The sequence below is a fragment of the Hesperophylax consimilis genome, chromosome 23, assembly GCF_061612785.1.
Source record: "Hesperophylax consimilis isolate HC1 chromosome 23, BYU_Hcon_1.0, whole genome shotgun sequence".
NCBI lineage: Eukaryota > Metazoa > Arthropoda > Insecta > Trichoptera > Limnephilidae > Hesperophylax > Hesperophylax consimilis.
The window spans coordinates 8,253,087-8,269,252 of record NC_142858.1 but is presented as its reverse complement, the minus strand read 5'-3'; the positions used below and the strand labels follow the sequence as shown (position 1 = coordinate 8,269,252).

The 16,166-nt window shown below is 35.8% G+C and overlaps 1 protein-coding gene across 2 annotated transcripts in view; it reads left to right on the top strand.

Annotated features, from left to right (window-relative positions):
* LanA (laminin subunit alpha) overlaps positions 1-16,166 on the top strand; it is a 59,526-nt gene that overhangs the window by 30,232 nt on the left and 13,128 nt on the right. For both annotated transcript variants that reach the window (XM_089645908.1, XM_089645909.1), the window contains 24 exons: positions 100-258; positions 603-859; positions 977-1,113; positions 1,565-1,703; positions 2,339-2,548; positions 3,039-3,350; positions 4,002-4,154; positions 4,514-4,691; positions 5,804-5,970; positions 6,264-6,420; positions 6,902-7,138; positions 8,568-8,730; positions 8,822-8,966; positions 9,156-9,296; positions 9,433-9,914; positions 10,218-10,446; positions 10,809-10,936; positions 11,231-11,355; positions 11,487-11,660; positions 12,425-12,706; positions 13,069-13,295; positions 13,615-13,782; positions 14,550-14,769; positions 15,092-15,201. In XM_089645908.1, coding sequence (XP_089502034.1) covers positions 100-258; positions 603-859; positions 977-1,113; positions 1,565-1,703; positions 2,339-2,548; positions 3,039-3,350; positions 4,002-4,154; positions 4,514-4,691; positions 5,804-5,970; positions 6,264-6,420; positions 6,902-7,138; positions 8,568-8,730; positions 8,822-8,966; positions 9,156-9,296; positions 9,433-9,914; positions 10,218-10,446; positions 10,809-10,936; positions 11,231-11,355; positions 11,487-11,660; positions 12,425-12,706; positions 13,069-13,295; positions 13,615-13,782; positions 14,550-14,769; positions 15,092-15,201 — 4,700 coding nt within the window. The remainder of the gene's footprint in view (positions 1-99; positions 259-602; positions 860-976; positions 1,114-1,564; positions 1,704-2,338; positions 2,549-3,038; positions 3,351-4,001; positions 4,155-4,513; positions 4,692-5,803; positions 5,971-6,263; positions 6,421-6,901; positions 7,139-8,567; positions 8,731-8,821; positions 8,967-9,155; positions 9,297-9,432; positions 9,915-10,217; positions 10,447-10,808; positions 10,937-11,230; positions 11,356-11,486; positions 11,661-12,424; positions 12,707-13,068; positions 13,296-13,614; positions 13,783-14,549; positions 14,770-15,091; positions 15,202-16,166) is intronic.

The following is a 16,166-nucleotide window of genomic DNA, read 5'->3' as shown; positions in this document are numbered from 1 at the left end:
ATCAAACATATCAAATCATTATACATATGCATTAATAAATATACATAATGTACAACAGTTGAAAGGGAATTAAACCAAATGTATGTATTTGATTTTCAGATTGCGACTGCTATAAACCAGGAACGCAGGGAGGAATTGGAGTCTGCGATTCAAAGTCTGGCCTATGCACCTGCAAATATTCAGTTGGAGAGAGAAGTTGCAGAGGGTGCAAGGATGGGTCTTACAACTTAACCCAGGAAAATATTTTTGGATGTGTTGGTAAGTAACTACATACTTACATGGTGTGTACATAATAATAATATATAGCATGTTATTGATTACGGGCTACCATTTATTTGAATGTACATTTGTGATAATTTTTATGAATTCGCAATAAAGCAGAATTGAGAATAAAATATTAACTTTAAATAAAATGATCTCGTTTCCCTCTTACGCCACATGCCTTATTCACAATTCCGCCACAAATGAACCAATATTTTGTTGATGGTCGGTTGAATGTTTACCCCAATAAGAAATTGATAATACATTACTTCCGCTCGGAATTCATACAATACAATTTCTACGCCCGTTCTTTATTACTACATATGTATTTCATTTTTCAGATTGCGGTTGCGACGTTGGAGGATCTGTGAACAATATATGCGACAAGAGCAGCGGGCAGTGCACATGCAAGCCACGTGTGACAGGCCTGCGCTGTCATGAGCCTCTCAATATCCACTACTTCCCCACGCTACACCAATACCAATATGAAGTAGAGGACGCGTCCACTCCGTCGGGAAATCCTGTCCGATATGATTACTCTGAATCCAGGTTTCCAGGATTCTCATGGAAGGGCTATGCCGTCTTCTCAATGACTCATGTAAAGATTTGATATTTTGACTAAAAAAAATTTTGAACCAATGAAACAGGTTGTAAGGTCGTTATATTTATGGTAGTTTAAAATTACAATACTAATAATGTTATTTTTTTTTTCCAGAATACAATTATTCAAACCATTTTCATCCAGAAATCGTCCCTTTATCGAATGGTTTTACGTTATGTCAACCCAAATCCAGACCCCATCATTGGAAAGATCACCATTACTCCAGACAACTCAAATGAAATTGAGCAAAAGTAATTTTAAAACAATATACAGTTTATGAAATACCTAGATAGATCATGAACCAACCACTAATAAATTACTATTTACATACATATCGAGACCCTACTCTATTATGTACCAGACAAAATGGTCAATTATTGCACTCCAATATTGGAAACTAATAGAGTATGTTTGTAATATATTTTTTAGTTTATTTTAAGGTTGTATCTCTATTGATGTCTCACATTTATAACCTACTGCATTCATTACTTAGGCCAGGTTTTGTCATCATTTAGTCAATGGTTAGCCAAAAGTACATATTTTTAGAACTCTATTCTAACATTATTTTTAAGTTAACAATATGTAGTTATAAATATTCAAATTGTGGCTCAAAAATGAAACAACCCTACCTTAGATTGATGAAGTATAACTCTTCTAATCTTGTGCCAGTTCTTATGAGCAATGTGTTCATTCCGAATCCAGGTTTGATGTACTACTGAAGCCAACAACCACACCTCAGTTTGTGACCGTTTCTGGAGCCCTGGGGGTTAATCCCTCCCCATTCGTGATGAACCCAGGAACTTGGGACGTCACTTTCAAAATCGACAAGAGTCTGCTTTTGGTACGTTCAAGGAACATTAATTTAACTCAATTATTGAAAAATTCAAATCACATTTGACTTTGTTAGAATTTATATTAAACTTTATTAGCTCTTCTAAATTGAGCGAGATATGATGTACATATGTAGTATTAAATGGTGAATTTCTGTTGTGTATCAGTCCGAGTAACTCTTGTTCTTAAAATGATTATAAATGATTATAATTAAAAATGATTCTTCAAATTTGATTTGAATTTATGTGTCTATTTCAAAAGTGGAACTGATTGTAGATAAAGTACCTACCTGCCTGTATTATAATATTTTGACAGAAAATTATTTTATTATTATTTTTTTAAACAATTTTATCAAAAACTCAGACTTACTAAATTGTTTTTTTTTTTATTTTAACAATATGATGATTGACTTCCTGGTATCTAAACCTTTTAAAGATACATTTAGTAACTGGACTCTAGTACCCATCACATCCCTTCTTAATCAGCCCTTCAATCTTCAATCTCCTGTCAATATTCTCCCTCTTTATCCCTTTACCTTATTCCTTCAGCCTCCTGGAGATTTAGTGCTTCTAGCTCTGGACCTTTGGGAGATGTTAAATAAACAAAAAAAAAGTTTTAGGTATATAACGGCAATTCTCCTTACAGGATTACTTTGTGCTGGTCCCAGCTGCTTACTACGAAGCCACGGTTCTGACGCAGCAGGTGGAGTCAGTATGTACCGTGGGAGACAAGGGACTCTGCCGTCACTTTGGATACCCGAACATCTCCAGTTACGACTCGGTGAGAGGCGCCGGAGGCTTCACTTCCAGGAATGGCGTGAGGGACCGCATTAACCAATACATTGACTACAATCAGGTTTGTTGCACTATATCATATATATATATATATTGAATATTTACTGGTATATAGAAAGGTTCAGGCTAAAAGATGGTCACAATTTTGACAAAAATAACATAACATTTCAAACAATTTTTCTTATCGAGCTATTCAAAAATATGTGACATTGAACCCCTGCATTTGCAGAGTTGAAGAACTGTGCGTACGCATGGTACGAAGCACTACAATTACAGTGTCGACCTTATACATTCATTTTGCCTTTCAAATATTACTTCTATTAGGTTAGTAATAGACAAAAAATTAAAATGTACTTTATTAAGAACAGCATTGTCTAAGTGTTAGCTTTAAAAAAAATTTTCAATTTTCTTGTCTACCGGTTAAATATAATGTCCTAAAAGCCATTCTCAACTTCAAAGCTTACAGTTCAGAGTTTTTACAGTTTCAGCTCACAAATTTCCTACTTATTAGTTAAGTTTTGTTGCAACATTGTTTTTTTCACTTATTTCAGCAATTGAAAGAGTTGAAAGAGCCGGAAATTCCCCTAGTTGACAAAATGCAAGATGAACTGTCGCTGGATCTGACGGTGACCAAGACCGGGCCACATGTCATGCTGATTGAGTATGTCACTCCTGTGGAGGGGGGAGACCGGACCGGAGGGACACTGACCGTCACTGCCAGGGGAAGCGCATCACAGGAATACGCCAAGATTTTGCTCAACAGCTGCCCATACACATTTGCTTGTCGGCAAATTGTCACGGATGAGAGCAGCAAAGTTCACGTATTCAATATCCAGGATATCAACGTTGGTTTGTCACTTAAGGTTAGTTTGTCAAGTAACCATTGAATTAATTCTAGAAATTATACACATAATATTTTAGTTTTGCCTCAAAATGTTAGGTAGGCAAAAATGGAAAACTTTCGCTGTTTAAAGCAAATACAATCTTGATTTTGTTACACAAATTGATATTTATAGGTTAATAGTGGGCCCGTGCAGACGTTGTCCTGCCACAGACCGCCTTCTGTGTAGGGAAGTTTAAAGTTGTGGTTGTATGTGTTTTTGGATGAAATATAAGAAATAAAAAAAATTGTTGAAAAAAAAAAAAAAAAAAAATTCTCGACCACTGCGCCACCTATCGGGTCAAAAACTATCCTATATTTCAAGCTGGAACCAACCATATACATTCACGAAATTTTATTGATATCGGTTGGGCGGTTTCGGAGATTTCGCTGAAATAAAAAAATAAATTAAATCTCGACAACAGTGGCACCTATCGGGCCCAAAACTATCCTATCTTTCAAGCTGGAACCAACCATACACATTCATAAAATTGAATGTGTATGGTTGGTTGAAATTGAAATTGGTTGGGCTGTTTCGGAGATTAGCGTATACGAACACAGTGACACGTGATTTTTATATATTCAGATGGAATGCATAATGTGACTTACACAATATTTTTTCATATGATTACAGGGCGACAATGAAACAAACGTGGGAATTAAGTCTATTGTGGTGATCCCCTACCAGGATTGGCACTTGGATTATATCAAGCCCCAACCCATTTGTGTCCGCAAGAATGGGAAATGTGTACAAGCCGAGTTCCCGCTTGCTCCTTACTATAAGAAGGTAATGATCTTTTTAAATAATTATACATAATACAAAATGTAATATGTAGCGGGTAACAGAGTGGTAGATACTCTTATTATCGTCCTAGTGAAAGACCAACATTCAGAATCGAAATGTTGACCAAATCTGAATAGCCTGGTACTATCCCATCTTCTTCCCCTCCCTCATATCTTTAGCCTCACAACATACCCCAATTGGGGATGCCGTTGTCTCCTTTGTTGTGGTTAACAAATGCGTTGCATATCCCTCAATATTTATTTACTCTCCCGGTTTGTACCGTTGGTAGCTGTTTATGATGCATTCTATGGTCTTTGTTCATTTATAATCTTCTCAACAACCTTGTTATTTTTGTGTTGTAGGTTGAATTTGAGTCTGAAGCAGAAACAGTTTCCAAAGTTCGTCCTTGGAATATATTCGATAACTCAACAGATTTGGTTTACCTCTCTCAAGAAAGTCCAATCACTGATGTTAGTTCAAAGGTTCCACAACCTGGACAGTATGTGTTCATTGTGCAGTACTACCAACCGGATACCCCTGGTAAGTACTCCATTACTTATTATAGATATTGAATTTGTATTTTTGCGTTTATCTTTGCCATTCTATTCCCCTCCCCTATTATATGTATGTCTTTTCGTATGAATCTTTAACTTGTAAAACCCGCTCTGGAATTTTTCGGAAATCTGGAAATAGTTATGAAATACTATTGGAATATATTGAATACAAAAAGAATATATCTTTTACGCTATATATCAAGCACATATTATGTTTTTAATTCAAAAAATATTAATATTATATTTATTTTCATTTTACTTAAGTACTGTTTTGTGAATGTATCAAAGCCAGCAGAAATTTCCAGGGCGGTTTTTGCATCTTCACTCATGTCATTGAATACATTATTGATACTCAGGGCAGCTGGTCTCTTTTGTAATTATTATATACAAATCAGAAAAACATGACGTTGCCATCAGCTTATTGGTTGAGCAGATATTTACTACCGTGACCGGATAAATCATCAAAATGATAATTCATCACATCTTTAAAAAGTTACATAAAGTCATGGAAAGTGATGAAACAAAAACTTTATTAACTGGGTAGAGTTAGGTTAGGTTAAAAAAAAAAATTTTTCATCGTTTTTAATTACTTTATATCACTTTTTAAAGGTGTGTTGAATAGTCACTGTGTTGAGTTAGCATGGAACCATTTATTTCATACTAATGGCACTATAAAATTTTCTCACAAAAAACATACATGTACATAGGTTGCATGATAACTCAACACAGTGACAATTCAACACACTTTTAAAAAGTGATATAAAGTCATTAGAAACGATAATTTTTTTTTTTTTTAACCTAACCTAACCTAACCTGCTTAACCCAGTTAATAAAGTTTTTATTTCATCACATTCCATGACTTTATATAACTTTTTAAAGATGTGATGAATTATCATTGTGATGATTTATCCGGTCACCATGTACATAATAGTAATTGAAACCTTTTTTCATTCAAGTATGTATGTAGTAATTTTTTCAATAACTTTAGTACTACTGGCACATCTTTAAATATTCTAGAATATGTTCCTATATGCTAAATAAAATGTAAACAAAGCCTGGCATGTTACAATATATTTTTATTTCCTTTGACCTTTACAGAATTTCAATTGGACGTATTAATACAAAATGGACAAATATACGAAGCTACTTTACCAATCAAACATTGTCCATCTAACTCAGGCTGCAGGACTGTGGTTCAAATGCCTGATGGAGCGAACCGTTTTTCACTAACAGAAAACTTCTTAGTCTCCATTGGACTTGGAAAGGTATGCGTATAAAAAAACCAACACTTTAAGTTTCCTAACTCTATTTGAAAAAGGTTGGAGATACAACACTTTGAATGTGCCAATTGTAACTATGGAAAGTTCAATTTGTGACTTCCAAACAGTGTAAATGAAAATGTTTGACAGATTTTGTCATTTGGAAGATGTCAACAACTTAATGCGCTTTTGATCATTTAATTTTATTCATTCTATCTGAAACTAAACTATCAAGAATATTATTATTTTTCACCCATGTCAATTTAATCAAAACAATAATATTTTATGATACATTGTAGGATCCGGAGAACAAAGAACTTTGGTTGGATTATTTGATGGTTATACCCGCAGCTGATTACAAGGAATCTCTCTTGGAAGAAAACAGACTTGACCAAACTAGAGAATTTATTTCTACTTGTGGAAACAATCATTTCTTCGTAAACAAAACAAGCGAAGGTAATTTTTTAAAATATTTTCAGTGTAAATTTGTAATGGGTTTTTTCATCCCTTTTTATTTTAAACTAGCTGTACCCTGCCATGCGTTGCTGTGGCTCAGTCTGTCTGTGCTGATAGAGAAACAATAGCGCATGTTGCTTTTAGATCCAACAAATGGCGCTGTTTAAAAATACATACATATTCAAATGCAATGTTGTTAAAATTTCAATGTAATCGGTGAAGAACTTTCCGATATATAAGATTTGGAACAAACAAAAATTAACATTTTTATTTATAGATAGATTATTTCAATTTTAAATTATTTGAACACAATATATTAAAATTCAAACATTTGAAAGTGCCTTAAAAACTTGCAATTTCCATCATTAGTTCCTGTCTTTTCACTGCTTCTTTGCCTCCTCTTGTTATCTGTTTTTTTGCCGATGTGTCTTCTCTGAACTTCCATAATATGCAATATTATTAATACACCTTACATAATTAGGTTTCTGTCGGGACGCCGTATTCTCGCTGACTTCTGACTACAACAACGGCGCCACGCCATGCCAATGCGATTACATGGGCTCCCACTCGTTCGAATGCGAGCCCTTCGGAGGGCAGTGCCAGTGCCGGCCCAACGTCATCGGCCAGCGCTGCGAGGCTTGCAAGACCGGCTTCTACGGCTTCCCTGACTGCAAACCCTGCGACTGCCCATCCACCGCACTCTGCGAGAAAGACACAGGCTAGTTTTCATTTAGTTCCATGACAAAACAGAACATTGAAGAAAAATGACGAAAAACAACTAATTTAACTTAACTTAACCTAACCAAATAAAACCTAAAATATCTTAACCTAACCTATTATTTAATCATGTTCTCTTTTTTCACTGTTCTGTTTTATCTCGTTAGTTTTTCATTTATGAACTGAATATTTTAATCGCTAATAATGTGATTGCCTCTCAACCGCACATGCTGACAAATGTTGATGAGTTTTTATCGACTTGTAGCTGAAACTTTATATATATATTGGGATGGTAGATAGTAAATTGAAAAAATGTGCATCTTGCTAGTAAATGTTAATGTACGGGCTTCACACGTTTTTTTCTTGAGAGATGATTAATTTTCTGAATTGATTTTATTTAATAATTAAATTGTATTCTACAAAAATAATCGTCATTGTTTACTGGCAAAAAAAGTATGTATAATGTTTGTTTAGACAAAACTTCAAATGAATATGAAATTAAAAAAATTCAGTTGCTTCATGAAAAATGTTCAAGAAAACTGGTTTAACTGAATCTTTAAAACATAAGGTACAGATTTTTTTTGTATTTGCACAATCTTCACTAGTTATACAACCAAAGCAACATATGTCTTTCAGTAAAGAGTCTTATCAATAAAACACCAAAAGATAAAGTGAATTTTAAAAACTCCTATAACTTTGAAGTGGTCGAAGAGTTTGCCTACCTGGGCTCCATCATAACGCAGGACAACGAAGACCCAGTAGAAGTAAGAAAGCGCATCACAGCCGCTAACAACACTTACTTCGCGTTGCTGCCAGTGTTCAAATCCCGAAACGTCCATAGGAAAACCAAAATAACCCTGTATAAAACAATTATTAGAACGGTCTTGGCCTATGGATGTGAGGCGGGAACACTGACAGCAAAGTCTGCGGAACGGCTGGACACCTTCAAAAGAAAGGTACTTCGAAGAATCTTAGGAGCGGTGCGAGAGGGAGAGGCATGGAGAATCCGCCACAATAAGGAGCTATATGACATCTACCAAGCTCCCAGACTCTCTACTCATTTACGGCTCCACAGACTAAGATGGGCCGGACATGTGCACCGAATGCCAAGCACACGTGTACCAAAGAAGGTTCTAACAGGACACCCGGGAGGCAAACGAAAGGCGGGCAGACCTAGGCTGAGATGGGAGGACGATGTCAGGAAAGATGCCAGAGGACTACTCCATGTTGCAGATTGGAAGACGACGGCCGAGGACAGAGGGCGGTGGAGGCTCATGTTAAAGGAGGCCAAGGCTCGAAATGGGCTGTAGCGCCATTGAAGAAGAAGAAGTGTTCCACCTAAATCAATAATAAATTTTTCATGGTGACCAGGTGACTCAGTGATAGTTTGAAATTATCTTTAATAATTATTATGATATGTAACTCCACAGGAGACTGTATTTGCCCAGCCAGAGTAAGCGGGGATAAGTGTGACCAGTGCACTCCGTACACGTATGGATTCGATCCCATTATCGGTTGCGAGGATTGTAACTGTGATCCTCTGGGAGTGGTGGACAACCAACTGCAGTGCGACCTTAATACTGGAATGTGCGAGTAAGTACTCAAGGCAACAATATTATTTGTGTACTTCCTGTTATTTCTCTGATTTATGTTTTCCATGTTAATACCCATTAATTTATTTCAGATGTAAAGTAAACATTGTTGGGCGAACTTGTAATTCATGTACTCCCGGGCACTACCTCTTCCCCTACTGTGACAAGTGCAGTTGTGATGTCACAGGAACTACTGAAGAAATCTGTGACCAGAGCACTGCTGAATGCTTCTGCAAGGTCAATATTATTTTCCGTACATAACGAGTGAAAGAAAAGAAAGGATATAACAGCAGAAGTCCGCTTGAAGCAAGTTTTTAAATCCACAAAAACTTTGCTTTTTCCTTTTTTTTTTCGAGGTTATGTAGTATTACATATGTACATGGCTTTTGGTATCAAAATCATAAAATGTGCCTTTCAATTTTTCAGAATAATGTAAATGGCCAACAATGTGAGGTTTGCAAAGATGGCAACTTTGATTTGCAAGAAAGTAATGAAGCAGGCTGCACAAAATGCTTCTGCTTCGGAAAGACGACAAGATGTGGCAGTGCTAATCTCTATTGGTCAGAGGTAACGTTACATTCTATTCCTTCATAAATATTTTACAGATTGAAAAATTTGTTGAACTATGATTGAAATTTTGGCTATGCCTTCAATACAATGTGTACTAAATAATAAAGTACTGAATGAAGTCACTTTTTTTCAGATCACACAAATGGACAATTGGTATTTGGTTAATATAGCAATAACGCCTAACAACATATCAGTGGTTGGGCACAAAAAGGGTCCGACAGAAGTCAATGATAAAACCATTGGCGTTGAACTCACTTCTGATGAATCAGTGAATAGAACAGTCTACTTTGGTGCTCCCAGAGATTATCTGTCAAATAAGTTGTCCTCTTATGGTGGAGCACTCCAGTATTACATCTTCTATACAACTGGACCTTTTGGTAATGCCGTGAGTCAAGGAGACGTCGTCCTGGAAGGGGCGGATATTTGGCTAGTGCATTCCGGTATCGAACAACCTCCCGCGACTACTTATTGGCAGAAGACTTTAGAACTACGGGAAACTGAATTTGTCACACTAAACGGCTTGCCCTGTACCAGAGAACTCCTCATGACTGTTCTGGAAGACCTGCAAGGGATCTACATCAGGGCAACTTACTGGGAGTCTAGTGTCACAACAAGGTTATTAAAAAATAATATGAATATAATTAATTTGATATATTCCAAAATTATTATCAGAAAAATAATCCTCTAACTGGTTTATTTATTTTGTTATTCCGGGACAAGAGTGCTCCTGACTGAGTGTATGTTTGTATTGCGTGTACTTCTTTACTTAATTTTACTCTTTTCTTTCTCCTAAGAGAGTCTTACCACTTCGATATAGCATCACTAGGTATCCCTATCATATACAAGTTCAAAGTGTTAGTTTCAGACTGTAGAAATGTGGAGCAAGCGCATAATTTGCTTTTAAATATTGTCTTATAGGCTACAGAATGTCAGCCTGCAGGTGGGAATGGAGTCGTGGGATGAAGGTGCAGAGAAAGCCACCTCAGTGGAGGACTGTCAGTGTCCTCCCAACTACAGTGGGTACTCCTGCGAGGAGTGTGCCCCTGGCTACTACAGGGTGTCCTCCGGGCCTCACGGCGGCTTCTGTGTGCCCTGCCAATGCCATGGCCATACTCACACTTGCGATGTCAATACCGGAGTTTGCATTGCAAGTACCCTTTTTACATTAATATCAACAGACTTCAAATTCTACAAATATACAACAATATTTTTAATGGTTTGGAGGTCTTACAAGTCTGTTTTCCCATGGGGCCAGATTTGGACTGCATAGTATTACAGAAATCAGCATACGTATGAAGTTTTCAAAAGTTTGTATCCTTTGTGGGTACTTGGATGTTTCCAAATTTCATTTACATAATATGTACTTACGTAAATATAAAATATGTTTTTATAAGCATTTTTTAATGTGTACACACTGTTAACAATATCGTATTTATTTTTTATGCAATATTTTCAACCTCCCCCCCCCCAATCATTTGAAGTGGAATAATTTATTTTTGCTTTTTTCAGGATTGCCAACACTCCACGCAAGGAGACCACTGCGAACAATGTATTGAAGGGTACCATGGAAATGCGTTGACAGGTTCTCCCGACGATTGCCTCATATGTGCTTGCCCACTTCCACGCACTTCCAACAAGTAAAAATTTCATATATTTTTTACTACAAGGTTTATAATAACACTAACCCAGACCCGTGAAAAATCATGGAATTATCTGAATTGTCGACACATCAGTTCCAATTTTGAAAAGGGCAGTTAAAATATTTTTTTGTTAATGTATGCATATTGTACATAAATTTGACGCAAATCGGGTTCATTAAACCAGAATTACTCAGACATACCCACAAATGATTAGTATTTTTGATTATGTTATTTTATTATAGAACAAAACTCATTTACATAATATTATAAATTTATCATCTATTTGACTAGTTTTGCAACAAGCTGTGAAGTCAGTGAAGATGGCGAATCCATAACCTGCCAATGTAAAGAGGGATACTTTGGGGCTCGTTGTGAGTCATGTGATTCAGGATTTTTTGGGACACCTCAACAACCTGGTAAGTATCTTAAGTATTAACAGAAAAAGTTGGACAAATTTCAAAAACTCATAATAATAAACTCTATAATAATTTAAAATTTGCAGAGAAAATATCCTTGACAGTTTAAAATATTTTGTTTTTCTGTCCAGGTAAAACTTGCAGTCCTTGCCAGTGTTCAGGTAATATAAACCCCGAGGACCATAGCTCCTGTGACACAATAACTGGGGATTGCCTGAAGTGTATGAATAACACATATGGTGCCGCTTGTGGCTTGTGTCAACCTGGCTACTATGGAGATGCGATCATACTGAAAGATTGTCAAGGTAAATTATTCAAACATTTATTTTGACTCTTCAGGTGCTCAATGTTTCCTCTGCACAATTGAAATTCAACTGCAACTTTCGAGCAGGGATTCCCAATCTGAGGTTTTTTCTTTAGAATGATCAATGTTGAAACTCTAGAACTATTCTCAAATTTAATTTAATTTCATAAAAAGTGCTATGTACAACCATTATTCTCTAAACCTAAGGAACGCGGTGAAAAGGTTAAATAGGAAAAGAGGAAGAAGTTTTTGAAATCATTTTCATTGTATCAAGATCGTTTTGATCAACATTGAACATTAAAAGTTCAACTCACTTTATGAAAGTGATAAAATAAAATCATTAAAAGTGATGAAATAAAAGAAAGGCCTATAACCACTCAAGCGAATTTTCGCAAATTATGGCAAGTTGATGATGATGTTGTAATGTGCCAAATTTATAGAACTTAAAAATATGGGATAAACTTCGTAATCTAAATAGATTAATTGGCTTTAAGCCGCAGTAAGCAGTTCATATGTTCCATCTTAATATTTTGATGTATGATAGTGAATGCATGTATATTCAACCAATTGCTCGAGTGGATGTACCTAACCTAATGAAACCTATTTTTTTAAGTGTGTTGAATTGCCACTGTCCTTAGTTGCCCGGTTACCGTTAGATATGGCTGATTGGATCCAAAAAGCAAAGTTTTTCTTACATGACTTCCTGATATTTTACCTTTCCACTACACATAGTATATAGTTTTATTTGTTATATTTATGTAACAGTGTGCCTATGCGACACAATTGGCATGGAGCGCTGCGACAGCTACACAGGCCTCTGCGTGTGCAAGCCGGGCGTGATCGGCGACAAGTGTGACCGCTGCGAGGTTGAGCACTGGGGCTTCGAGTCAGGCCAGGGCTGCACGGCCTGTAACTGCTCAGTGGCGGCCCAATCCAAACAGTGCGACGACACCACAGGCCAGTGCAAGTGCATGCCGGGTGTCACAGGCAAGCACTGTGACCGCTGCGCCTCTGGCTTCTGGAATTTCTCTCCAAGCGGATGCGTCAGTAAGTAAAAGACTATTTCTTACTAGGCAACAGAATTACATAATATATTTGGTTTCTTACCCCTCATTATGTATGACTATTTGCTATGGTTTGTAACTTTACTAAAAAGACGTATTTTTATTCAAGTTAATCTTATTTTACTCAACCAATCTCTTTTATACACTCATTTCAGAGTGCAGTCACATATTATAAGGTTTAGAAATAGGGCCTAAAGGACTCTGAATTATTTGAATGCGGACAAATACAAAATTAAAGAACATATCATGTTAGATTATCCCCTCCACAAAATGCTGTTGACAAGCTGAATGATCTGAGAATCCCACTTTGACCTCATAAAAATCAGATAAAATTTGTGTTTCCAGCATGCGAATGTAACACCGGCTATTCAATCGGCCTTGGTTGCAATGCCGCGACGGGTCATTGTGAGTGTTTGCCGGGAGTTATTGGGGACAAGTGCGACCATTGCCCCTACAGAAATGTTCTCAAACCGGACGAAGGTTGCTTTGCATGCGACTCCTGCACACACCATCTCTTGGATTCAACAGATAATCTACAGCTGTTGATAGATCCCGTCATGACTGATTTTGAGGTTAGTTTTAATTTTGAATGTAGACTATTAATAAGTACTTCATTAAAAACAAAACAATATGTTTGAAAATATTGAAAACTGTATGAAGAGGTTTTCACTAAATAGTACATTAACAAAAGGGACATTAAAGAAAAATTGAGTTATTATAAATTTCTCCAATAAATCTGAGGATTAGATATTCCTAATTTCCTAAACTCAAAATGAGCGTCCATTTTGCATTTTTCTTATTGAGTCTTAGTTTGACTAATCAGTACGATGAAGTGCCTATATATATATTCATATTTATTTATAATGTTGTGTATTTTTTTGATTTCTACAGAACAAAGCATCTGGCTACTTTACAGCGCAGCGATTGGTGTACATCACGGATCAAGTGAAGACCATCACACCATCTGTTGAGGCATTGGATCCCAACAAGTTTGACTTATCTGATACTTCTTCGGGCATAGATTCTCTTGAAACAGACAGCAAAAATCTGGATAGGAAGGTATAGATACTAATTGTAAACCGTAGGTTGAGATGTTTTAATCCACACCCTCGTTGCATTTTTTGACAATCAAATCAACGATAGTACCGTTTAAACGGTTTTCATTAACTGCTGATTTTCAGCCCGTTTCAACGTTTATTAAAATTTGGATTGGCTGTGAAGCTGTGGTCATGCTGTTATTTTGATGGCAGATCAAAACTAGATCAAACACTGGATCAGCGTGAGAAATGGCTGTTTTTTTTACAGGGAACATTTATATTTAAAATATGTATTGCTAGTGGTAGATTTAATCACAAATCTTTTTTTTTAAGTAAAGTGATGAGCTTTCAACAACTCAGCCTTAATCTTTTCAGTAATACACATTTTTATACAGTAATTTAATAAATTACAAGAAGATAAAGACAAAACATTAAGAGCGCACATTTGAATGTATTTGTGCGCATCGATAGTAGTTTAAACTGGTTCGAAATACCCGCCCGCAATCCCCCCTTAGCCCGCATTAGTCCTACGAAACTGTACACCATTACACAGGCAATAATCTCTTTTAAATGATTCTACTGTACATGTTATTACTATTTAGTATGTGGAATCATTTCAGTGATTATTCCTCCGAAAGCAATTGACTCCACAACCTTCATCTAACCCTACAAGATTTTACTACACCGCCTCCGGTATCTAAACAGACTTTCCATGCAGTTAACTTCCTCAGCTTCTATTCAGTTATGTAATATCTTCAGCTATTAAGAATTTTGCTCTTTTTATTTCAGGCTGATTTTGCCGCATCAGATGCTGAAAGGTTGAAGGTCAATGCTGGTGATTTACTGAATCAGTGCTACACTGTACTGGATAATGTTAATGAAAGTAAGGTGAAGTCTCAGGCAACTGTTGACCATGTCTGGGATTTGGCTTCAAAAATAGAGACTGGAGAGTGGCAAGGTATTGACAATGCCATGGCCGAAGCTAATCAACTCCTTTCAGACATTAAAGGTTAGTTTAAATATATTATGCAAAAATCAAATCACTCAAACCATTGACATGAGATGACACAGGGTGAAAGACAAATTCCAAATTCTTTGGAAGGACGATACATAATTGAATTTTGTATTTTATGTACAAACCGTGGAGAATTATTGAACTTCTTCATCCCTGGCATTGTAATCATTTCCTGATTGCAACTGCTCCCACATGGCTGCAACATACGTAGATCAAACAAAGAGGGCTATTTGAATTTGTTGTATATGAATTTATGTTTCTAGCACATTTTACCCAGTGAATTTACAATATGTACATTTAAAAAAAATTCTTTTAGCTTACGATTTATCACCTCAGACGAACATCTCTGATTCTCAACTAGAAAGTGCGCAAAATCTAATGGAAAGGATGCAAAAGTTTATTGAACCTGTCAGCGCTCAATCCGAGGTTTGCTTTAAATATTGTAATAATAAACAAAATAATTAGGTTTCTAAAAGATATATCTACTCACGTGCATTTATTACAACAGGCCACTTGCATCACATTTTTTTCAGTTCATGTTAAAATTCTAAGACATTCTCAATAAGAGTTATTTTTTAATTGTATTTTTGAAACCTTCAATTTCAATCCGCCAAGTATGACCATTTTTTATAAACTGGACATAATTTATATCTGCAAAAAAACATGTGATTAAATAGCCAAAAATCAGTTTAAAAACAGCTAATTTCACATGATTGGCAGAGGGGAATAATGAGGTGCGCCAAAAATATTTTATCTCATAAAATTATATTTTCCTTGACCCACCTTATTGATCATTATAATGTTCAATGTCATTATACATAACTGTTTTACAATAAAATTGAAATCGTCGATTTACAGAGGCCAAATGGAGTAGCCATTATAGTCACAGTTGTTGTGGACGATGAGTTCGAGAACTATGTATTCAAAAGCAAGGTTGATTTTTGCTATGACATTATAATAAATGGTTTGTGTAGAATTTGAACAGCTGAACATTCTTGTTGTTAAACGTACCTTAATCTTGTACCTCTTGTTTTATGTTACTATCCAACTTTGATATTATCAAATTTAAATTATAGTCATACTCATATATTCTAAGTCGATCCGTCAAAATTCAAAACATCAAAAGTCAACGGAAGTTTCAGTGTTGCTAAATTATCAAAATAAAATCGTAGACCAGACATTTATACACAGTGATGTCATGAGTTAAAAACGGATTTATTTATTTTATTATTTAAAAAACTTCAAGTTTCTAATTTTGGTTAATAACATTTTTTGTATTCTTAGTAGAAATATCTATCCACATGATTTTTTTCCAAGTCATTATAAAATGCATGCAAGTGGCCTATTACGAAACCTGCAAGATCTTTTGCCAACACATAGAAGAAAATGTA